At 38.2% G+C, this 25,681-nt stretch overlaps 1 protein-coding gene across 2 annotated transcripts in view; it reads left to right on the top strand.

The window, feature by feature from the left end:
- Window positions 1–25,681, top strand: part of ADCY8 (adenylate cyclase 8) — a 117,540-nt gene that overhangs the window by 9,496 nt on the left and 82,363 nt on the right. For both annotated transcript variants that reach the window (XM_030235674.2, XM_018913943.3), the window contains exon 2: window positions 21,024–21,173. In XM_030235674.2, coding sequence (XP_030091534.1) covers window positions 21,024–21,173 — 150 coding nt within the window. The remainder of the gene's footprint in view (window positions 1–21,023; window positions 21,174–25,681) is intronic.

Here is a 25,681-nt window from a genome sequence, read left to right as displayed (position 1 = left end):
ACCACAGTGCAAAAAAGAAATAGTAAAAAAACAGGAAAATTAATCAGCACAGAAAAACTGAATTATATTACATGATATTACATCCTATGACATGCTATACATATAGCAGAGGTTCTGTAATTCTGGAGATAGGATTTAAGGTAAATAAATTACTTAGATCTCAAAGAAGTTATTCAAATAATGGCATAAGATGTAGATAAACACATTATTTTATCCTATGATCATCTTGTCATATGGGAAAGTACCTCCAATGCTCAATAATATTAATAAGCTTCATAAGCATACTAGACAGGTTTATAATAGACATAGAAATCATCCCACCTGTGCTCAGTATAATTTAATATGCAGATATGCTTGTTCTTTTTGAGGAAGGAGTAATATTCACCACAGATTTCAGCTAGGGATTGAGAATGAGGATCATACCCATTCCATCACTAAATTAATCATTGGTCTGTGGTGACCCACACATATCTATGCATTTCAGAGCTTCATTTGATTTGAAAATTTGCTTTCCTCAGTTGCTGTAATAAGTGACTAATAGTCAATTGCTTTGAGAGTTTTGTGTAAAACATCCCACCATCATCTACGATGCATCAAAAGAGGAATACTGCATTGGTTTCTTTCAGCCATGCACATTTTTGTTGAAATATGAATCCATTGAAGATAGTGGGAATGCATGCATTTAACTTTGTTCTTTCTTTAAAGACCACTGGTTCCACATCATTCTCTTCAGAATTGGAAAGTATGTCTTATCAGGAGAAGTTAAGAACTCTGGTTTTGTCTAGTTTGGAGAAGAGGAGGCTGAGGTGTGACCCTGTTGCTCTCAAACAGCTTCCTGAGGAAAAGAGGTGGGGAGAGAGGGGTGCTGAGCTTCTCTTCCTGGGATCCACTGACAGGATATGTGGGAATGGTCCAAAGTTGGACCAGGGAAGTCAGGGAATAGACATTAGGATGCATTTCTCTAGCCAGAGGGTGTTCAAATATTGGAACAGGCTTCCCTAGGAGGTGATCAATGCCCCAAGTTTGTCAGTATCTAAGAGGCATTTGGACAATATCCTTAATAATGTGCTTTAACTTTTGATGGCCCCTGAAGTAGTCAGGCAGCTGGCTGTTATAAGTCCCGTGAAACTGAAACATTCTATTCTATTCTATTCTATTCTATTCTATTCTATTCTATTCTATTCTATTCTATTCTATTCTATTCTATTCCATTCCGATCATCAGTGACTCTAACAGTCACCTGTACTGAGAAGATGTAAAAGTATGTGTCATATAGGTGGAAAAGGACCTGGGGGTGCTGTTCAACAGCTGCCTGAATATGAGCCAGTGTGTGCCCAGGTGACCAAGAAGGCCAGTGGCAGCTAGCCTGCATCAGCAATAGCATGGGCAGCAGGGCCAGAGCAAGGATTGTCCCCCTGTGCTGGGCACTGATGAGGTCACACCTCAAATCCTGTGTCCAGTTCTGGGCCCCTCACTGCAAGAAAGACATTGAGGGGCTGGAGTGTGTTCAGAGAACAATAGAGCTGGTGAAGGGTCTGGAGCACAAGTCTGAGGAGCAGCTGAGGGAGCTGTGGCTGTTAAACCTGGAGAAAAGGAGAATCAGGGGAGTCCTTATCACTCTCTACAACTGCCTGACAGGAGGCTGTAGCCAGGTGGGGGTTGATCTCTTTTCCCAAGTACAAGAGATAGGACGAGAGGATGTGGCCTCAAATTTCCACAGGAGGAGAGGTTTAGATTACAAAATGGGAAAAATTTCTTCATCAAAAGGATTGTCAAGCACTGGAACAGGCTGTGCATGGGAGTGGTGGTGTCACCATTCCTGGATGGATTTAAAAGTCATGTAGATGTGATACTTTGGGACATGGTTTAGTGATGGACTTAGCAGTGCTGGGTTAACAGTTGGACTTGATGGTCTTAGAGGTCTTTTCCAGCCTAACTAATCCTATGATTCTTTATAGTAACTTATTCGTGAAACATTAAGGGTGTAGTATACCTCAAAATGGTCAGAGAGATTTACAAGAGATTCCTCAAGGATCTGAAGGTCCTTGAGAGAAGCCAGTGAAAATTATTTTTTGAGACTTAAGAAGAACTTAAGTCATATGAAACTTGCCTGAAGGGCTGTACAAGTTTAACAAATTGCTGTAAAGACATTTTTACATTTCAAAATATAGGCAAGTGCCACTCTGACTGATGCTAGGACAATTTACATGTTCTCTGCAATCCTGAGAGTAATAGCAGTTTGCTGACAACAATAGGAAGAGAAGAATTTATTACGTGTATTTAATTTGTGCTAATGGAATTACTTTTGTGTGCTGTGTTCCATTAGCCACCTGAGAGGCTGTAAGAAATGCCAGAAGTGCACATGAAGTGCTCCTATTTTCTGTGTGATGGTACAGGATGGTAGGCCCCTATTAATCTTCTTATAATCTCAATAGCTCTTCTTGCTTAGAAATTATTTCTTCAATGGCTTATTATTTTCTTCCCTGTAAAAATACTTGTATCTGGTTATTCTTAAGGTACATTTTCTGATGACAACCACTTTTCTTTGATAACACTGTGTGTTATATTATGAAACACAAGCCTTCAGTTACTTCAAATATCATCAACAATCAAAGCAACAAAATCTCAAAGCTTTAAGTACAGAACTCTCTGAGGCAATGTGACTTTAGAGAACCAGTGTAAAAGAATGAACCTGAACATGTCAATTATTTTTAACTCAAGAAAAACTCTCATATACATAAAGATTGCTGTAAGTTTAAGTTGGTCAAAATCCCCTAGATTTTGTACAAAGATTGTTAAGGTAGTTGCTCCATTCCTCTTCAAGCAGTTAACAGAATTTTGCTGGCCAGATTGCTTTCCATGACACCAGAACACGCGAACTTCCACACCGAGTTTAAAAATAGTCTATTCAAGTGAATTTATTAAAGAACACTTCTGATGGTGTACAAGAAGGAAGAGGATTTAAGATCACTTCTGATTTTCTTTTGCAATGCAAGGCTTCTGTAATTTGGATTGCCCTAGTTATTTTTTTTTAATCTAAAAGCAATGCATATATCTAGCAAGATTTAATATTTAAATTTCTAAACATTCAGACCAATTCATAGATTTACTTTTTTTTATTATATGATGCAAATACTCAGTAAAAGTAATGCTGTAAAATTTCATGCTTTATTCCTTTTTTTGTAACTTGCTTTCAGGCTCAGTAATTACATTTGCAAGTCAAAATAATATTTACTATGTCCCTAAAGTTTGTGTGTATCTGAAGATGGTTTATAGGTGCAATTTAAAAATGGAAAATATGCACACCATTAATTAAGAGATGTTTTTTCTAATTACTATCATTAAACTATAATCTGGAAATTAAACTGTCATATTCTGGCTAACAGCAATATGGATTCAGCAGCTGCAGATTTTAAGAGAGCTTGAAAGGTGTTTAGTCAAAGCTTAGTGCCCTTTACTACAGAATGACAATTCAAGGAATCTCAGACAAGGAAAAAAGAATATGCTAGAGTATCCTACAAATAAGGAAATAATTAAATATCCAAATCATAAACACATAAATACATGAAAACTCCCCGATTTTCTTGCAGAGTTTGTACAAAACTAGTGGTCCCCATAACATGGAAGGATGGATGGTTAGCTATCCTGAGTTAGTCCAGAGAAGGGCTATGAGGAGCTGCCACATGAGGAAAGGCTGAGAGAGCTGGGGCTGTTCAGGCTGGAATGAGAAGGAATAGGGATATGTGAGGGATGGTAATCTGATAATTATGTATGAATAGATTACTCTAAAGTAAGGAGACAAACTTTTCTCAGCAGGGCCTAGAGACAGGATGATAATCAATGTGCATGAACTGAAATGCAGTAAATTTTACTCATACATTTAAAAAGATCTTTTTTTACTCTAAATGTGAATGAGCACTGTGACAGATTGCCTGGAGATGTTGTGAAGTCTTCATTCTTGTGAATATTCAAAATCTGACGGGACAAGATCCTAAGCAGCTTGCAGGTAATCCTGCTTTGAGGAAGATCTGACAATATGATCTCCAGAAGTCCTTTCTATTCTGTGATAGCAGAACAGGTATTGTTTCAAGAACTCAGATACAAAGACCTACTGAGGATCTGGAGGGCAGAAGTAGCATGGGAATCCAGACTGAACATGGTTACATAGTCATGTGCAAGGCACATTTCCTGTGATCACAGGGTGAGACCTGGTTTACATGCTGGGCTTTCTGCACAGACCATATGAGGGCCTTGCCTGCAGGTCTGCGTCATAGAATCATGCAACCATTTCTCCTGAAAAAGACACTTTGGATCATCAAGTCTAACCATACACCTAAAACTACAGAGTCTACCACATGTCATCAGCTCTCATTTCTTCATGGGAGTTGTTCTGTGGGCTTATCCCCATCATATGGTTCAAAGCTCAAAGCGGCAGCCTTGACTTCCCCATCCCCATCTATGACATCAAGCATTGCCATAGTAGAAGCTTACAGCAAACATCAGGCACATGGTCACTCCATGCTTCTTTTGGGGAACAATTCTGTCTCCACTTTCTAGATCTCTGTGGTCTGTGCAATATTACAAGTGGAAGAATTTGAAAAATATTGATGCATGTTTTTCTTTCTACCAGCAAAAAAACATTCCTGTACCAGTACCAACCACTCAGTTTCACATGGTGAGATTGCTACATTTATGATCAGAGATGTGATATAAGCGTGAGTGTGTGTGTGAGTGTGTGTTTGTGTGTGTGTGTACTGTGGTCTCCCTGGGGCTTTCTCAGCAGTCTTAAGTGCCAAAGAAAGCTGGAGGCAAGTTTACCCTCAGGCAGTCAGTCTGCCGAAGTTAGAATAATGTTTTGAGCAACAACTATCCTTTAAAAAAAATAAAAGTAGAATCTAACTTTCTGCCAAGAAAGCACTAATGATCTTTAAACATACTGTTTTCAGTCCCAGTGGATCCTGTTAATTTTCACGACTTCTCAGGACAGAGGATCACTCTCAAGGAAAATGAAGAGACAGCTGTGACAACTTTCAAATATAGAATGGGTTGCTACAGAGAGGATGAAATCAATTGCTCTTTGTTTCATCTATGAGAGATTATGATGCTCATAGGTGATGGGTTAATTTATTCTATGGAATAGTTACATTAGATAGTAGGAGAAATCTTGAAAAAATAACCTAATAACAGTATCTTCAATAACCTCATTTTGCATGAAAGGTTTTACCTTGAGGTATAATTAAACAGTTTAGAGACACAATTTTTAGGAGATATTTAGTCAGTATCCAGGGCCCCAGAGCATGGGTTAGGTGACTTATCAAGGTCCTCTCATGCCCTACTTTCTATAATTAGATGATACTTACTCATAATTTTGACTACAATGCAAAGGGTTCTGACCCCCAGTTTCCAAAGAAGTAAGCCATTTCATATATATAATGATTACTGCCCTGAGGCTGATGCATTAGTCTGAATTATATCCCTTTATGTAGCCTGAAATGCCACAGCTTCAGGTATTTATATTTGTGGTTTGCTACAGAAATGTTGGATCAAATAATAGCAAATAATATTGTTGATGGTGCAAGAAAATGATAGAATCTGATTGTCTCTTCCAGAGAGTAACAACGGGTGGAAGGACTGTGTTGCTAATAAAGTCATGTAAACTTCAAAGCCAAAAAACTAAAGAGTGAATTTGTTGATTGAATATGGGCTATTTCTGCCCATTGGAATTTTTAGGTCATCATCAGCTCATTTTACTTCACCTTTAATCTTCCTCATCTTATATCATTATTCTGGTCTGATTTATTTATTTTCATGGAGACATATATGTAAAAATATATTCAGAGAATCAGTGTTATTTTAGATTCTTTCTATTGTATAAGTATGCATATACCACTTAATTATAAAGAATAAGAATTATCCTGGGTGTTCCTGGCTCTGAGCAAATATTACAGTAATTGTGTACATTAAAAGATATGTCCTAGAAATCTTTGGGACTGCAGCTGACTTTAGGACTATTCCTAGATATGTGGTGCCCATGAAAATAATGGAAATAATATAGGAATAAATCAGTAAATACAGAGATTAATTAATGCTTGCTGAGTACCCGGAGCATCATTAAGATGTGGAAGAGTTCTGTCTCTAATTTTGCCTCTGAAAATCCACCCTAAACTCTGGGAATGCTCCTGGAACATCTTGTCTCTTGCCAAGTTTCTCCATGTGTGACAGCCACAACAGGTCCATTACACCTGAGGATGCTTTCTGTCACTGCAGTAACTGAGCTCCCTCCTTACGGCTGAGCATCCTGCTCTGACACCAACAGGGAATTGGGCTTTTACTGTGGAACAGACACAAAATATTTCCTTCCTTCTCCAATAACAAAAAAGGCCTTAGCAGCAGGTAATTTTAACTCAGGGAACCTGTTGGCTAATGTTCTCTTCCAGGGCAATAAACTCTGACCTTGGCAGGACATTTTAATCCTGTTTTTCATCTCGTGAAGGGCGATTCAGTCTTTCAGCAAAATGCTTTCATTCACAGACTACAAAATCAGTAGTAATCATTCAGGGTAATTATACAGACAACTTTAATGAAAGATTTTCACACAACCATTTCTACTCCTGCTAGACACAGGACTCTCTTTGCAAATTATGCTGGATTTTTTGTTCAAGAGGGAGGATGGTATTAAACATACAGGCAAAATACAGTTACTCTTGTTCTTAATGGAAATCAGGTGGTAGGTAAAGGTAGAACATCCTGAGTTTTTCATCATAATAATAATTTTAAAGATGATCCATACATTAACAGTGTATGGTTTAGGATGCATTTTTCCAGATGTCTTGCCATCCAGCAAAGAGTTTTTATTGAATACTGAGGTAAGCAGGAGTTGACAGCTCCCAGAGAAGAGATTTTGCATCTCTGAGTGGCAATGATTCTTCAGTTTCAGTTTTCCAGTTGAGCTGGGAGCTGAGGAGTGCCACATGCTTCCCACATGCTGCAGGTGTGTTCTGAAACTTAAATATTTCTATGCTGCCACATTTTTCCTTCTGGGGCCCACTGGACATGTATTGGCCTAAGAAAGGCATTTCTACACCTAAAAGTCTGAGGTTTTCAGAAATGCAGCAATTGCACTGCTTGACTACTTACTAGGGAAATATCAAAGATGTGAGGGTGGAGTTTGGGATTTTTCCAAATTCTTCCAAAAACTGAAAATTTAATATAGAAACACACACACTTTTTTTAAAAAAAATAGTACTTCATAAAAGTACTCTGATTCTCCATATTTAACTTGCTTGTCTCCAGCTATTGTTCCCCATTATTTGTATTTTTAATATCATCTTGTGAGGTATTTAGTCACATAGTTCTATTTTTATAATCAATATTTTTCTCCTTAAAAGCAGTAACTGGCACGATTTAGAGTCCTTGTCTTTATTTGTAAACTCTGTGTAAAATACTCCATAGGAACATGTCAGAAGGTAAGAAGGAAGACCAAAATGCCTAAAAAAAGTAATTTATGATACTACTACACAGTGCATTTATGGGAAAAATATGTAAGGCTTGTACTCATATAATGATTAATCATGCTGACAAATGGATGTGAATATTCATGAGGATGACAACATGGAGAAGTCATTTGAACTTTTTCCTGTTTCTACCTGGAGTTTGAGATAGGTTACACACGTAGTTACTGTACAGTGTCAGCAGTGAGATATCAGCTTTATATCAACAACTAGTGAGTTCAGGGTGCTGTCTACAGATGTAGCTTTAATTGCTTTCAGGACCATACTATCCAAACAAGAAGAAAATAACTTGAACAATAGAGCTTGGCTGGGGCCTTATTTTGCTTTAGGAACAGAACATTTATCTTTTTTTTTTTTTTTTTTTTCTGTTTGAAACCATCTGATCAATGCTAACTGGCTGAGTGGCAGAATTTGTGCAGTAAGAATGGATTTCATCCTTGGAGGAATATGAAAATATTCGAATTGTTATCAGGGAAGAGCTATAAGTGATTATTTAGGATATTTAAAATGCTTTGTTTCAATGTTCTGATATCTAACAGATCAAGATTGTTGGAAGAGACTGCTTAAAAAACCATAAGGGCCAGGAAGAATATCTCCATCAAACAGATGGAATCTGAATCAAGTGTTAAGCTCAATGCAGTGTCTCACTCTGTCATTACCTGTGACCTTTCTCCTTCAACCTTTCATAATTTAACTACTTGAACTGTCTGGCTTTCAAAAAATAGTAACAAGACCAGTTTACAAAACTGATTGTCTTTGGTTTTCTTTTTTAAAGCTCAGAAGTAATGTTCTCTCCCCTGCCTGAAATTCCAGTAAGAACTCAACTTTATCAGCTAATTCCTGGCTGAAATGATGGGATGGTTTTTGTGCCACAAAACACAGTGCTATCAGCCTTAGTATTCATATGCCAGCATTTCCAAAACCACACTCAATTTCTTTTCAAGCACTGGTCTTCTTGAGTGCTCCTAGGAGCACAATATTTATGTATCCTGACTACAGCGATATTGACTTAAATATTAAATCTGTGAGCTAAATACTCACTAAGACCAAACACTGTTTTGCTCAAGAAAATTTCCTTTTGAAGATAATCAGCTTCTGTATGAGTAGGTAAAGACTGACCTTGCTCCTGAGTGGGTTCCTTTACACAACCCAAAAATATCCACTTCATTCGTGGCTGTGCATTGTATCCAATCCTGTACCCAGATATCCTTATATAAATAATCTGAGGGGCTTCTCTTGTTAGTTTATGTCCACCAAGTTTTAACAGTCTCCAGCAGCATTCTTTGTATCAGCAGGATTCATTATTCACCATCAGTGACAGAGGCTGTTTTGCTTTGTGTCATTTATTTAATATTCCATGAACAGCCCAGTTTCTGTTTCTCCTGCTTATACAAGCAGGGAGAACAAAGACATGGCTTGTATTGTCAGGCAAGGAGAATTTGGCTCACAGTAAATATCAGGGTTTGAAGTTAATCCCATCCTTGTTTTAAACCAGAATAAGCCACTGCCTTCAAAGGAATTAGTCCTAAATCACACCACTGTCAGTGCAAAATGAATCCTGCACTATATGTCTCCTCTGCTAGCAAAGTGTCAGGAGAAGCCTAATCCTTCATTATTTGTCTCTGGTATATTCTGTCAGCCAAGGACTCTCTGTACTTTTGATGTCAGTTTGACTTCTTGTAGCTCACCACACTGAAGCATTCACCATGACTAATAGCAGAACAACACCCACAGGTTTCACAAAGGAAAATGTTTGTCCTCGCCTAACTCTCTGAGATAAAGTTTTAATCCAGCAGGTCTGGAATGTTGTAACCTCTCATGGCTTTTGTCTGGTAGATTTCCATTTGTTCCCATGTCCTTTCCCTATTTTCTATCCAGGGTTTCCCTAAATGATAGCTTAAAAAACTTGAGATAAAGCAGACTTTGAGAGAAATATCAAATAACAATAGATATCAATAAAATCCCTGTTTAACATTGAGTGACTCATGTCATCTGCTGTGCCTAAGACATGTTCAGTTCAGCCCTGGAGGACAAAGTCTCCTGGGTCCCTACTATAAATCCCTAGACATCCTAAAATTTTTCTTGCAAGTTCATCCAAATCTTCATGGGATCTCCATTTCCCAAAGTCTCCCAGAGTCTTAGCACTGGTTCTCAGTGTGGTTAAGAATGCCTGAAATTCTGTGTACACTGAAGTCAGACAACAACTATTTTTAGTATGCCCAAGATTTCTTTGAAGTAAGTGTCAGTCTCATGTTTACAGCTCAACAGGGACAGCTAAGAAAATAGGTGTTTGGGGCTTTTTTTTGTTTTGTTTTAGGTTTTTTCAAGGTTTTACTAGGAAAGGACTCTAAAAATTGAATTCTTGAGTTCCCTCTTCTCCTGGTTTTCAAATCATCCCATTCAGCAACAAAAGGAGATACTGAGGGAAAAAATAAAGGCAGGAATATAAATTTCTTTTATTGGAGTTTTCTGGTCACTTTTAAAAAAATAATTTTAAGTGGAAGCAAAGCAGCCATGATGAAAAATTTTGAAGGAAAATATATTTTACATATTATTTCTGGTCTAGCAAAGCTAAAACGTGATCTGGGGAGTCTAAGTTGATTCTCTCTGTCTCACACATCAATCAGCTGTAAATTCAATGAGCAAACTCCATCACCAGTGACACCCATGCAAAATGGCAACCACTTACAGGTCAAACTTTGGGGAAAACGTAGCCTTGAGATTGGCCTACTCTAAAAAATGCTAATAATAAAGTGTAAAGACATTTGTTTCCATTACTGTTTTGTGTGGGAACTCAGCACATCACTCCTGATGTCCAGAGCTACTGAGAGAACCCTTGGGGAGCTCGGGAGCCTTGGAATGTTGCCAAAAGCACTTGGTGGCTTGATTTTGATCCATCTAGGGATGTGCCACTGATGTATGAGGAAATGGAACCTGTGGGAATCACTCTGGTGTGAATGGTGAAGGGAAGACATAATTATAGGGTAAATTACAGATTTTGGGGTTTTGGTACAGGGGGGTTGTGGAGACAAGATGGAGGAATCAGGGCATGTCACAAGACTCTTCTTTCTTCTTCTTGTTGTCCATCTTCTGTTGTGGTGTTGGCACTTGTGGATTGGTCTGGGGTGAGGGTGCACTTGGTGACAAGGGTGATAGGTATTGGGAATAAAGAGTAAATATGATATATGTAGTTTTTGTTATAAAAGATGCGACCGCCTTGGGGCTGGTCAGAGTGCCTTTGGCTGCTGTGCTGGTCAGATCCAGGTTGGGCAGAGATGGGACTTTGTAGATAAGAATAAACAATTCTGAAGACCGAAAAAACCTAGAGTCCAGACTCATCTTTTGAGGCCCAACGTGCAAGAACCATCCTACGTGCGTGTGGGAGCAGAGACGAACAGCCAAGCCCCATAGTTTTGGCCTCTTTTTTTATATTATTATTTTGGGTGAATAGTTTAAAAAAAGAACAGCTGGAAGGGATAATTTGTTTGCCAGCAGGTATCACTGATTAACACACACAGGTAATTATTAGAGCTTCCCATCAGAATACAAGCAGGTTTTGGAAAAGTACACTCGACACTGTGATATCCCTCATGTATTTTTCATTAGCAGTATTCTCAGTACTATTTCAGTCAAACTAAATCACTTTTTAATAGGTATTAGTCTCACTCTGACACAGACTAGAGTGGATTTCATAAGGTTGTCTATTTCTTGATAAAGAGTTCAAGAGTAATTTCAGATCATTACATTTTGCTATTACTTTATTTTTTCCATTATCAAAAGGGAAAAATAGTTTTCAGAATCTTGCTTCTTTCTTTGTCCTATAGACATAGCTTGGTAATTCAGAGGAAAATACATGCAGCCTGGCCTAACATAACTAGGAACAATAATGAAAAGCTTCACTTGTTGTTGGAGCTCTGTGGAATGCAGCAAGGCAGGGTCGCCTGCACACACGTTATGACAATTGCCAGCTCCAGTGGGAAAAGCTATGGAGTATGTCCTGCAGGTAATTTCTGGGACATGAACACAATTCATCAGATGGAAAGGGCAATGATGTATGCCAGAAAAGAGGAACAGCTGTCAGCCCTACAAACATAATTATTGGTCACTCTCTTTTGACGTCTTACTTTGGATAAGAGCCATTATCCAGAGCAATAAAAACAGCTGTGTAGAAAAGCACCTCAAAAATACTTAGCATAAACACACACTACAGAATTCACATCTCCTTAAAATGTAGTGAAACTCTTTCCACTGCTGTAAAACAGCTTTGATGTGGTTGTTTTGTTTTTTTTTTCCTCCAATACTCCTAATTGGTTGCACCATCTAATAAGAGATCTACTAGGATTTCTTGTGCTTTGGCTATCTGACATTGACTTAGGTAAAACTATTGTAATAATTTGAAGAAAATTTCCAGAAGTGACTTTCACTTTAGGCATCCTACTTTTAGGTTCTTCAGGCTCATCCTAAACTCAGTGATGCTCTCAGACTTTTTCAGATCAAGTGTCAGCTGGAATTTTTTGCCAGTGAGATGATGTTTAATGCTTGGTCCTCAAATACTGGTACAATTCTACTGGGAGACAGTTATTTGCAACTCAGATATCCTTGCATGCAATGCAAGGGGAAATTTTAATAAAGGCTGCTTCAAAAAAACATAGAGGTATTATTTTTAATTCTCAATATCCAGGAAGGAATGGGTATACTTCCCCATTTCAGATTAATTTCTTGTAAATCTTTGCATAGATGTTGTAACTTTCAGCTGGAGTAATTTATTTCTCAAGCAGCTTTAAATGGAATTTTGCTCCTTTTTGAACATACTTACTTTGATATTTGTTTTGAACAGTAAATATGCAGTTTGTAAGGGTGGACACCTTCTGCATAGAATCATAGAATATCCTGAGTTGGAAGGAATCCTCAAGGACCATTGAAGTTCAGGTCCTTGCCCTGCACAGGACAACTACAGCAATCACCATGTGCCTGAGAACATTGTCCAAATTCTCATTCAGCTCTGTCAGGCTTGAGGCTGTGACCAAATCTCTGGAGTGTCACGGGCCCCAAAAACCCTCTGGGTGAAGAACCTTTTCCTAATATCCAACCTGAACCTCCCCTGACACAACTTCAAGCTATTCCCTTGAGTGTTGTCACTGGTCAGGAGAGCGATGAGATCAGTGCCTGACACCCCACCTCCCCTCATGAGGAAACTACAGACTGTGATGACATCTCCCCCCAGTCTCCTCTCTGGGTCCTTCACCATCTTCATAACCTCCCTTTGTACATTTTCTAATACCTTTATATCTTTCTAATATCTCTGGTGCCCAAAACACAGGACTTGAGGTGAGGCTGCCCCAGTGCAGCACAGAGCAGGACAATCCCTTCCCTTGCCAGCTGGCAATGCTGTGCCTGATGTCCCTCAGGACACTCTTGGCTGCCAGGGCACCTCTGACTCATGTTCAGTTTGCCATCAACCAGGACTCCCAGGTCCCTTTCCACAGCCCTGTCCCAAGTGCAGAATCCAATACTTGTTTTTGTTAAACTTCATACAGTTGATGATTGCCCAGATGTTTAATATGTCCAGGTTAATCTGAAGGGTCTCTCTGCCTTCAAGAGATCAACAGCTAGCCCCAATTTATTTTCACTGGCAATAGAAAAGTATAGGGAAAATTTCAGAGTCAGACAGAGCTTCATGGGTCTGAAATATGGAAGTGCAGGAAGAGAAACAGCTGCTTTGCACTCCCCTCTGAGCTATGAACTGGGAAATACTATCTCTTCATTTCCTAATTTTCCCTGATTGCCACAGGCTGCTCCCAGTGTTTTCTACTGCACAGGATATTGTGCTGTGCCTTGTTTTTTTCCTGTTTTTTTGTGTGTTGTTGCAGGATATATTCCTGGCTAGACAGCACAGGTAATTTAAAGTATTTCTGTAGTACATATGCTGTGGTTTCAAGGTCACATATATTTGGAGAAGAGATTCCTGTCTGAGGAATGTTTTTTGTGTTAACTTATAAATAAACCAAACAAGATGATGGTTTTTGGAAATGAAATAATTATGTCTGGAAGAATTGTCTTTAGATTTCTCCTTGTAATTGCCCTGCGATACAGCTGTCTCAAAGCAGAGGAAAAAGGTACCTAACTAACACAGAGAAAACACAGAATGGAGAAGGTTATTCATGTCAAAAAGATAAGATTGTTTTTTCTAAATGGGAACATTTTAGATATCTGGAGGTGACAGCATTCTGTATACAAAATGATGACAAAAGGGCACTGAGCTGCTCAGTGAACTGGAGATGTGATCACCAGATTTCATTGCATAGTTCAGGATCAGTTCCTAGGTAAGTGTTAGAGAGTTCAGCTAAATACCTTATAGCCATGGAAGAGTTTCTAAAAAGTGCAAGTCATTTTCCCATCTTTGTTCATTCCCCTGTATGCATGGGCTATGACCCTGCCACTGACATTGTCCCAGTCATGTCTAGTCACTTTAACATCTATAAAAAGAAAAGTACCAAAATAAGATCCAAAGTCCCAGAATAGATTTATTTTATTATTAAAATTATTCCTGAACTCTAAACTTTAGACAAACTCAAGGGGACTAGGAGGAGATATGTTGAAACTTTGGGGCTGCTCAATGGCACTAGCAGGGTTATGTATTTGCTTGACTACCTCTGCATCCCTCAGCTGTCAGTCCTTATGTGTCTGAAATGATATATGATATAATTATGATATTTTATGTTTGATAGAATTTTCTTGGAAGATCTCTTGTACCACACCATGTTGCAAAAGTTTTACCATAGTTGGTAGCTGACTTACCAAATTTGTGTGTCTTTAGCTATCTGTAAGCAACTAAATCAGACAATCAATTTTGGTACATTTCAAGGAATTCAATGGGAGGAAGAACAAAAAAGGATACAGGTATTTTTTCTAATAACAAATCACACTCCTGAATATTAAAGATACATATTTTCAAATACTATCTTGAACTAGAACAATTGATTGTATGCAAACTTGTCATTGTTTAGAGGGAAAATGGTTTTTGTTTTTTAATCACTAACAGGACCAAAATTCATGTAAGAATATTCTGCAACAGGGTGGAGAAAACTGTCTGAAACCAGTTGTTTTCATTGAAGGTCATATAATAATTTCTTGTGGTATACCCTATGATTTGATAGGGCCAACCTGCTTGCAGGCTGCACTTTTTATGCACCTTAAAGGCCAGACTCTTCCTAAGCACACAGTGGAGTCCTCTAATGACAGCTCTGGTAGTAGCAAGATCAGGCATCCTGAAAGCTCTCAGCTCTCCTAGAGGCATAAATAAGATCAGAGTTTTTGAAGAATCAGCCAATGTTCCCATGGGAGCTGTGCACAGCTGAACCACAAAATTCAGTGCTAAACGTGAAATCAGATGGTGACACTGGTACAAATGGCTTCTTTCACATGTAACAAATCAAGGGTGGGTGGGGTAAAGCTGTTCTTAGCCATCATAGTCTGTGCTCGTCCAACTTCACCATAAATAATCATAATGCTATTCTCCATCCCTCTCTTCCCAGGGGTGTAGTATATTTCTGTCTTTCAGTAAACTGTGTGTATGAGGATCAGATTAAGGAGTAGCACTCACTCCAGCTGTGAGTAGGAGTTACACATCTGTTGTACTTATGCATTGGAAAGTAGAGAGGATCAGGGACAGCTGAGTTTTCCAGAAAGTCGAGGCAGCAGTTTGGGCACCTTTGTGTGCCAGATTGGTTTCCAATGAAAGTCACTGAAGAAGCACCCACAAACTAAAACAAACAAAGCTGCCTCTTATCACAGCCAGGGGAATTTAGCAGTTAGACCCAGGAGAAGCCAGAATGAGTGAACCTTAGGAATAAAAACACTCTTTACAAGGTGATTTAACAATAAGGCAGCAATGATTTCCATTTAATGAGTTGGCAGCAGTGCCAGCTATGAGTGTTCACATGCTTCCTCTTCCTGTGGAGGCTGTGCTGTGAACTTAATCAGACGATTGCTCCAGATAGGGCCAGCACCAAATGTTTGTTTTTTAAGTTGGATAAGTTCCCTGATATAGTTCACAGTATGGTCCCACAAATAATTGATCTGGCACTGCAAAGGGGAAGCTGTACTGAGGGATCAAGGTGGGCATAAGGCAGTGCAGAGAAACAGGTACTGACTAGTTTCTCTGCCAAGAGCTTTGATTCATAAAATCATACTCTCAGTGGGAGAGAGAGGCTTGCTGCAGCCCAGCAGTGAGAGAGCTGTAGAGTCTGTGATGCCAGATGTTCCTATTTTAGAGAAAGTAGAGAATTTTTGTCTTCTTGTGCAACTCTCAGTCCATTTCTGGTGATAAGTTCTTATAAAAGCATTTATTTTCCCTCAAATAACACAAGAAAGACAGTGATCGAGAAGGGAGAGAGCATATTCTGAGACATTTTAATTACAAAAAACAACCTTGTGCTGAACTTCTATTTTTAGTTAAAAACTAATGAAGAATCAAAATGCTTCTCCAGACTTAATTATCCAATAATAATTACCATAGCAACCAGTTCTTTATGTGGCACATGCTGAAAACACTCTTTAAGAAGCACAAGTTTACTTTCCCTGGTTTTCCAAAACAGACAAGAAATAATCTGTTTCTAAAGCCCTGAGAATGTCTAGCTGGAGATTACATTGAAAACCACTTCTTTACTTCTTTCAAGTGTTTGGGTGACATCAGCCCAACACTGCTCTCTTTCTACGTGGCAGAAAAAATTTCCTGCTGAAGAGGTTAACAATAGGTTGTTTATTTCTGCTAAACATTCTAGAGTGTATTTCTGCACTTGAGGTAGTAACACACAAGTTCACTGTCCTGCTGGATTTCAGAGCAATTTCGGCTTTCTCTCCTCTGCCTCCACTGTGCTTCCATGTGGATATATGCTGTTGTTGTCTCAGCTTCATGATGAAGTTACATCAGTTCCAATCTTTTAGGGCCGTCTATCAATCAACATATTTCCAATCCATTTGGTTTGCTAAATGTTCATAAATACTCATTTTTGCTCAGGTTATGTATTCTTTGGAAGTGCTGAACTCAGTCAATCACTATACACTCCATAAGCATCTGTTAATGGCTGGCCTTATGGCTCTAAATTAACTGCATATTTCATAAAGTGAAATCATGGTAAACCTGAAACACAGTTCAGTTATGATTTTTTAAGTCTTGAAACTTCTGGCATTTTCCAAACCTTCTTTAACTTGCTTCCAGCTATTCATAAGCTCTCAGGATTCTGTGTAAATTCCTAAGGAAGGCCAACTCAATTAGGTGCTCTTAATAGCAGAAATGCCTAAAAATTGTTGTTGTGCTTATCCCAGTATCTCACCTGTACCCTCCTGGACTTCCTGCTTCCTGACCTAGATTCAACTCTGCCTTGAAAACTGTCTGTGGCTGATTACCTACCACTTCACAACAGACACAGGAGTTACTTTACCATCTTTTCAATGAATTTTCCCTCTCCTGTTCTCTTGCATTACTATATTGTACCTGCTTTGATTATCAGTTCTTCCTGATGGGCCATATCTGGTGCCTTTTAGCTGTTTCTTTGAAACCTGGTGTTTCCCAAATCAACTCAAAATGTTTCCTTGGTTTCAGCTGTCTTGGCAAGGCCTTTTTTTACATGAATGGCAGATAAAAATGATGTTATTTCAATCAATCTGTTCTGTCAAATTTAAACTAAGCTTACTTGTCAGACCTGCATCCTCTCCTTTCATATCTTTTGGTTTTTGCTAGTTTTCATAATGATTTTACAGAGGGTTTTGAGGTGCCTGTATGGAGGGCACTTCGTAAGTGACCATTTATTTGACAAGTGATTTCTATGTGAACTAAGCTCTTAATCACCTCCTATGAGAAATGAAGAGCAGAGTTTTGGAGTAAGAATTTTAATGAATGCTTCTTCTTGGGCACCTCACTTCCAAAGGGACATTGATGTGCTGGAGTATGTCCAGAGGAGGGCAATGAAACTGGTGAAGGGTCTGGAAAACATGTCCAGTGGCTGCAAGAACAGGGCTTGTTTCATCTGGAGAAGAGGACACTCAGGGGGACCTCACTGTCCTCTACAACTACATGAGAGGAGGTTTTAGAGAGGTGGGTGTCAGTTTCTTCTGCCATGTCTCAAGTGAAAGGACAAAAGGAAATGGTCTTAAATTTTGTCAGGATTAGATATTAGAAATTAATTCTCTCTGAGAGTGTAGTCAGGCTTTGGAATAAGTTGACCAGGGAGGCAGTGGAGTCTGGAATGAATCAAGAGGCATCTAGATGTGGAACCTTGGATGTTATTTAAGAGTGACTATGGTGCTGCTGGGTTGATGCTGGGAATGGCTTATCTTGAAGATCTCTTCCAGCCTTGGTGACTCTGTGATTCTGTGATTCAGCCTCAGTGATCAAGTAACTTCCTTTAGCTCTGCTTATCCTATTATGTGATTATGAGTAACTGCAGGTTCAGCAGGGACAGTGACAATCCTGTCACAGAGATATTCCCAAGGAGTGTGGTGAAGGGTACCTTCTTTGCATTTTTTTAAACATTCAAGAAGCAGACCTCCTCAGAGCTCTATTTAAAATCAAAATGCATCACTCATGGCTTTTTAAGATCACTTGCTGTGCTGCTACTCTTCATTATTTAAGTGTTTTGCAAGGTACAAATAAACTTATAAATGTTGTGAAAGTATTTTCTTTTTTCACATTATGTCTCACCTTCCCTACTGTGTGAGCATTGATTATTTTCAGGTCAGTCAAAAAGGAAACTAAACATCTTCAAAAGCAGAGTCTGTCCTGGCTTGTAGCCTTGGTAGGTTGTAGAAAATCCTCTAAGACATCTGAAATTGGCCCCAGGAAGCTCTAGAAAAAAGGAGCAGCAATGAAAGACTCAAGTCTTATTTGTCTTTTTTGTTCTTTTATTAACAAGAGCCCCAGATTAGTATGGTTTGCAAGTCATAGTGCTTTACTCCTTGGAGTGATCTCAATCAGACTACCATGTGTCAGGAAAGCTGATTCTGCCCCTGCATAAGCTGTTGTTTTACCTGTAACATGTTTTCCATTATTCCCTTTGTCCAAATCAAATTATGTACACATGAAATCCAATTGAAAGCCAAATTCTAGTGCATTTGCTCTAAAGGAGATCTGCTGAAGTGAGTGGAACAAGTCCTGAGCATTAGCAGAGATGAGTGACTGAACTGGGCTCATGAGGAAATTGCAAATGAATTTGCAAGCAAAGGAGGCCACCTTGTCACTGCTTTCACTGTTGAAATGCACTTTTCAAATGTTCTGGAGGGATTTTTTTTTTTTTTTTCACCCTCTACTCTAACCTTCCTAGTATTTATGAAAATGCAGTTCAGGTCAAAGTTCAAAGTCAGTCGAAAAAGTTTGAAAATTGACTCCTCCAACCTCCCACAGCTGATTTCAGTTGTCCTGCTGAACAATTCAGTTCTGAACTAGTTCTGACTGAGAGTCTCAATCTCATATCAGCTCATCATACACCTCCTAGTAGCTTGCACCAGAAGGAGTTATTTCATAGATAAATTACTGCCATCTCTGATTTATCTTGGAGCAAAGGCAGAGAGTGTCTGGGAGAAGCTGGCTGGTCCAGGGCAACATGTCTCCAGTAAAACAGGATACGGTAGATAACAGGAAAAAAGCAGAAAGTGCAAAGAGAGAATGGTGATCAATGCAGAGTGACTAAAGAGCTTCAAAATCCTCCTTTTTACAAAGTAAAAGTAAGGGGTTATGTTTTAAGTCAGTAAAATCAGGAACGGTGACAAGTTAATTAATTGGAAATGGTTACTCACTGTTTATAAACATGATGCAGCACTCAAAGAAATTATAAAAGTGAGAGTTAAAGAAAACAAAAGGAAGCATTTTTATCACAAATGACCTAATTAAATTTTAAAAAATCTTTATTATTGAGTGACATAGGAGCCAAATGTGCTGTTAACTTGATAAAGGCATCAGGAAAAGTTGTGCAGGTGCACTGAGTATACCACCTCCAGCTTAGAGGATCTGGGAAGACAGGGAGATGCAAGGATCATGCTAATCATGCCCTAATTCTCACAGGTGTTGTCTAGACATCTGCTTTTGGAAAAGGTTAAACAAAACTTCATCTGGAGCCAGGATATGCATTAGTATTTAATCGTGGCACATAAATTGCAAATTAATTCCCTGTACTATAGTAGAACAATACTCCAGATTCAGAAATATGAGAATATATAAAGCTGAAGTTTCTGCCAAATGCTTTTGGTCTGATATCAGATCTCACTTTCAAACCCACATGACTGTGGGGAGTGAGACCTGCAGATCTGAGTCAAAGCATCACAATGAAATCAGGGAGTCCTCTAATAGGACAAGCAACACGTGGATTTTAGGAAAATTGATTATTTGAGGATAGTAAGAAAATACAATATCTATCCCAAAATGTTCTGCAATCACAGCTTGCTGGAGCATTCAAGACTGTTTTGACAAAGCATCACGTTTTCCACCACCAGAGAGAATATTCTGAATGATGAACACCTAATGCGCCTTGCTGTGGTTGTTCTGGTGCTGTTATGATCCTGTATGTTTCACCCATAGCTATCAAAGCCTTTGAAATCTCAACTAATAACAAAGATAAGATTTTGGATGAAGGTACTGAGGCTGAAGAAATTTTTCCTGTCTCTAGTGCAGTCAAATGTCTCCTACTCATTTTCCCTACCAATCCTCACTTCAGTGCTGTTGATGTGCCCTGCTCTACAAACATGCAAAGCACAAAGAGAGGTCAATGACAGATAAATAATACACTGAAATTTACATTGCCCAAGGATCCACTCCCATGTGGCTCTCTTGAGTTCATATGGAAAACAAGAAGCTGTGACGCAGCTTCTACAAGAAAAACCAGTTCAGCTCTTGCGTAGATTTCAGCAGAGAAAAAAGTCTGTGTACACAGGCACTGGCTGTGCAAGAATTTGCTTATCCTCTCAGCTTCCCCTGTTGAATGCTTCAGAATTCAGATTGTGTAAATTTTTGCTTTAGCATCAGCTGAAAATGAATGTATTTGATTTGGTTGATAATAATACAATACCTATTGTCGCTGATATTAATAATACAATAACTATTATCACTGATATTAATTTATAGCTAACTGATATTCTTTGTTTTCCTTAATATGGCTTGCTTCCTATACTAAAGCCATGGAACAAATTGCAAAGTTTCTCTTGCAGAAGAGGCAGTGGAAAAACAAATTGTTAATTACATTTGTAATCATTCCTGGCTAGAGCCCTGTGAGTCAATTTTTGGAAACATAATTTGTGGTTCAACCAGAGTTTAATGTCCCCAAATACTGCATATCTCATCCTCAAGGCAGAGACAATTTACAAAGTTGATGTCCCTGCTTAAGATCCAAGACATTCTTTTATGCAAACTTTCCTAATTGCTATTTTTGCAGCCTACAAAGCTGTCTTCATCTCTCTTTCGTTTTCTGAACAGATATTTTTGCTCCTCCTGTCTAACCAAATCCTGTTTGTTGTTCATTGCAGATTGCAGCTCAGGCAGTGTTATTCATGTGTATGAACACTGCAGGAATCTTCATTAGCTACCTATCAGACAGAGCACAGCGCCAAGCCTTCCTGGAGACCCGGAGATGTGTGGAGGCCAGGCTGAGACTAGAGACAGAAAACCAGCGACAGGTATGGTCACCAGGAAAAACATTCCTGGTTTTCTATTCACTGGTGTTGATAGTTGGACAAGACCAGGCTTTTGTAGCCTTGTTGGCTCCAGTGTGATAGCACCTGATTTGTGCAGGTAAAGTGAATTTTATGCTGTTGCTGTGCTGGTGTGTATTGAGTTGATGTGGTATCTGAAAGATTTCCCCTAGGAAACAGGATGAATAGACTGGCTGCTCATCATCCTTTCCCACAGAAGAGGCCATCAAATGAAGCAGCACCTGGCAGGAGTTTAAAAATGCTTCTTTACACAAGGGGGGTTAAGCTGGAGAACTTCACATTTCCAAGTGTTGCAGATATTAAAAATTGCAATACTCAAGTGAAAGATACTCCAGAACCATCTGGCTGCAATCCTGTGCCATGTGCTCTGGGATGGCTCTTCCTGAGCAGGGAGGCTGGACCAGATGACACACTGTGGTCCCTTTCAATCTGACTGCTTCTGTGAGTCTTTCAAAACTAAGCAAGTTCATGGAAGTGAAGTCTATCTGGTAGAGAAAATACTAAAACACCCCTTCAGGCTCAAAGATGGATTTTTGCAGCTGCAGCAAAGTATTGCTGTTCTGTTTCTCTGTTCTTAAACTCTTCTTGAAAAATCAAGCTTTGGCCACTGTGTGCAATAGCATACTGGGTTAGGTGCACTTTTGAGCTGAACAGATATGGTTGATCTTAGGTAATCTTTTAATCCAAAATAAGTATTGAATTAAAAGAACTTTGCTGCTTATTATTGTGCACCAGTATCACATATGTTACATTGCTGTATCATTGTAAGATTAATTTAGCTTTTCATTTTGCCCTGCTGTATACATATATATATGGCTTCTCAAATTTATTTCATTTGCCCCCTGAAAGTCATACTTTTATACAGAGTTCTAGGAAGAAGGCTTATTCTGGACTTTACTGACTAATGACTCAGTACACATGACTGTGTTGAGTAATGCCAGGTATCTCTGCCAGGACATCTCTGCAGCCATTGCTGACTGAAAAGACTTTGAGGGATATTATCTAGAATGCTCTGTTCTTTTTTTTAACTGCAGGATCATATTTTCATGCCTTTTGAGGATTTTGGGTTATTTGTGTTTTTTTCCTTTTCCTTCTTGCCTTATTTTTCATAAACCATGATTTTGCAAGCTTTACTTTAACCCTAGTTTTCTAGAGTTCATTGTAAAAAACTTTATATCACTAACAAATGTTTCCTTGTTCCATATTATTTGGAGGCTTTCCCATTAGAATTATTTTATCCTCTCATATAAAATGGAGGTAGTACAAAGAAAAATATTTTGAGAAATCAAATTTTGCAGAATTGTATTATCTATTAGGAAAATGAAAACAGATAGTTTCCATTTGGGTGGGCAGATTTTTTTTTAGGGGGAAGTAGTGCTTTGATCAGAAATATTTGTTTTTATTAAGTCAGGTTGAACTGTGAATTTTGTCTTGGCCCTGTGCTTTGCAAGGTTTCAGGACTGTGTTGTTCCCTGAGGGCAGAACTTCCTGGAGTGTTAGCTCACTGCAGCTGAGATTCACCTATAACCAAACAAAGCAGTGTGTCACAGGCATCATATGACTGGAAATGCATAAGGGGAAATGTCCTTGGGCCAAGAAAAATGCCCACAGGAGAAAAATACAAATAAAAGAACACCAAATGAAAGATCCCCTCTGAAACCTAACTTAATAAACTAGATCAAATTTTTGAAATATTATTTTATTATATAAAAAATTGAAATACTTCTGATTAATTTTCTTGGCACTTTCTAATTTTGTTATTATGGACACCACTATATATGAAAATATTTAATAAATATTTCAGCTTTTCATTTGTATTTGGAACAGCAACATTAAACAGATATTCCAATACTGGAACATCTTGAGGAATTGAGAGACTGTTTCCCTCAGCATTCTATTTTTTCCATTTGTTTCTAGGGTAGCATCTCATTTAAGCAATTTTTAAACCTATCTGCTTTAAGAAGACTGACAAGGTCACATTTTAGGTGACCACTTTTTTTAGCAGCTTTTTTCATGCTCACTTAATGAGTATACAGGCAGTAATTCAGTGACTGCTAGCATTTTTCTATCTTGAGGAAAAATATTGCATTATAAATTATATCTGTACTTTAGATTAATGTAAAAAACCTTATTTCCTGTTAATGCACATTAAATTTTAAAAAGTAAGGATTAAATTTTGCTAAATTGTTTCTATTACTTTAATTTCCTTTGAAGGGGGGAAAAAAGGTGGAAAAAGTGTGCAGGATGATAGTTGTGATGTGGCTTCTAAAATTTCTAGAAATATTGCTGATGAACAAACATTTGCAGGGAAAATAGAGGAATAATTATTCGTGTAATTCTTCCAGACAATAATTCCAGGAATTCCAAAATTATTCTACTTAATTCTATTTTCCCTTAACTTGTCATAAACTGTTTAAACTAAAGGGTACTTACAGCAAGGGCAAGGTTTTTGTTGCTTTCAGTGGTGGTACTGCTACTTTTTATAGTAGTGGATGACTTAATTTAAATCTCTTGAGGCTTTCATTCTCACACATCTTCTGCTTCTTCAACTGAAAGTAATAGAAAATTAAAATTTATTCACATGTCATATGTATGGCATGTCATGTGAAGTGTGACAGCTTGCCAGAAAGATCCTGTAAGGTCTGTTTTTTTCTTTACTTTAAATCAGAATGCCAGTAAAATTAAAGTAAGAACAAAACAACATAAGTTTTAAACTACAACAAGAATTGGTAAGGTTGTCCATAAACAATTACAGAATGAGGCTCCAATTATATGTATTCATGGAAGTTATATAAATGATTCAGATATACTTCTATTCATTATTGTGTATTGTTAAAACCAAGAAATTAAGTTTCTGCTCTCCCAAAATGACCCTTCCAATTTTTCAATATCCCTTGGATTCATAATCTCTAATCTTCTGTCACTCTAATAATGATAAATGCTGCTGCTCTTATTATGCAGTATTGTGCAATGCCTAAAAGAGCCAGTCATGGAAAGTCACCCAATTGTGAAACAAATATTTTATAATCTGTGTTTTAGAGAAAAGCAAGAGGTGCCATTAGAAATGTGGAGGGGTTCAAGGAGACAATAATAGTGACAAGGAGGGATCTCTAATGAGTATATGTAGATTTTCTGGAATACAAATATAAACTTTCTACTGTGTCAGTTTCTGCTGCTGGCGAAAAACAAGAGATTTTTCTGTATTTCCAGATACATTTTATGTATATGAGCTGATTTTTTTTCAGTGAAAGCAGCTTCATTTGTTCACTTGCAACCATTGTGTAAGGAGTGATGAAAATAGGAGGTGAAATCACCAAAATCCCACTAAGGATGAATAAACATTTTTGTTGTTCTTCATGTTACTCTAACCTGAAATTTGGATGTCATGTATTTTCCAGATACCATTACCTTCCAGCAGTGTCTCCCTTTGTGGCTTTTCAGGGTTCAAGAATTCCTTGAGCTATTTTGTTTTTGCTGTGAAGTTTTCCAGTCTGGCAGTCAAAGCCATTGTGCTGTTCAGCAATGTCTGGGCCTATGGTCTCTGTCAATCTGAATTAGCTCCATAGGCTCATTTTCCACTGAAAATATCTTCAGGTGCAAGTCCAGCTCTTGCACCAATTGCAGTTCATTCAGTGACTGTACAGGAAGGAGGAGAACGCAGTGCAGACCTGGATGATGCAAAAGACTTTGTGGAGCCTGTCTGATCCACGGCAACCTGACTCCACTTTTGAAGTGACTCAGTTTCCAGTGTCTATTTCCAAAAGTTGACATACAATGAAGCTCCTACATCTTTTTTCATTCTTCCTCCCCCGTCCCCATTTACTCTCAACAAGACTTGTAGACAAAATTTTCTGAAGTGTTTCAGAAAGTCAGGGTTTTCAGTTGTATTTTCAGATCATCAAGGATCTGATTTGCTATTGTTACCCTTTTGTTTTTAAACACCTGGGGTAGTTAGAAGTACATATTAGCATTTTCAATTGCAATGAATTTCCTAACTCTAATTACTCTGTTATGAAAATGAGCAGCAGTGTGGCTACAAAGGAGAATTGCTCCAGCAGTCATTGCTAATGATGTTTATGCACTTACCTGTCTGGTATTGTCTGTGTGACACCATTTGGAAATCCCAGCACCCTGTAAAACTGAGGGAACATCTGTGTCTAATTATTTCCTAATTTTCATTAAAAAAATTAAATTTTTTGTGAAAATCTAAAACATTTCAGAGCTTGACATAGTTAAAGGAGTTGATGAGTACCAGAAACACTTTATCATCAAAAGATGAAAGTATTGGAGAAGCAAGCTGCAGGAGGCAGCTCAGACAAATGTCTTGTAAAAACAGCCTCGGATTAGCAGTTATTGATAAAATAAGGAATTTAAATATTTTCTAATGATTTATGGTTAGTGGCATGTTCTTAAGAGATGAATTTATACAAGCAGCCAAATATGGCCATCAAAACATCCTCTGATTTTTTTTT

This window comes from Serinus canaria, chromosome 2 (assembly GCF_022539315.1).
Source record: "Serinus canaria isolate serCan28SL12 chromosome 2, serCan2020, whole genome shotgun sequence".
Classification (NCBI taxonomy): Eukaryota; Metazoa; Chordata; class Aves; order Passeriformes; family Fringillidae; genus Serinus; species Serinus canaria.
Note: the sequence above shows the minus strand (reverse complement) of the source record. Positions and strands in the feature narration are given on the sequence as shown.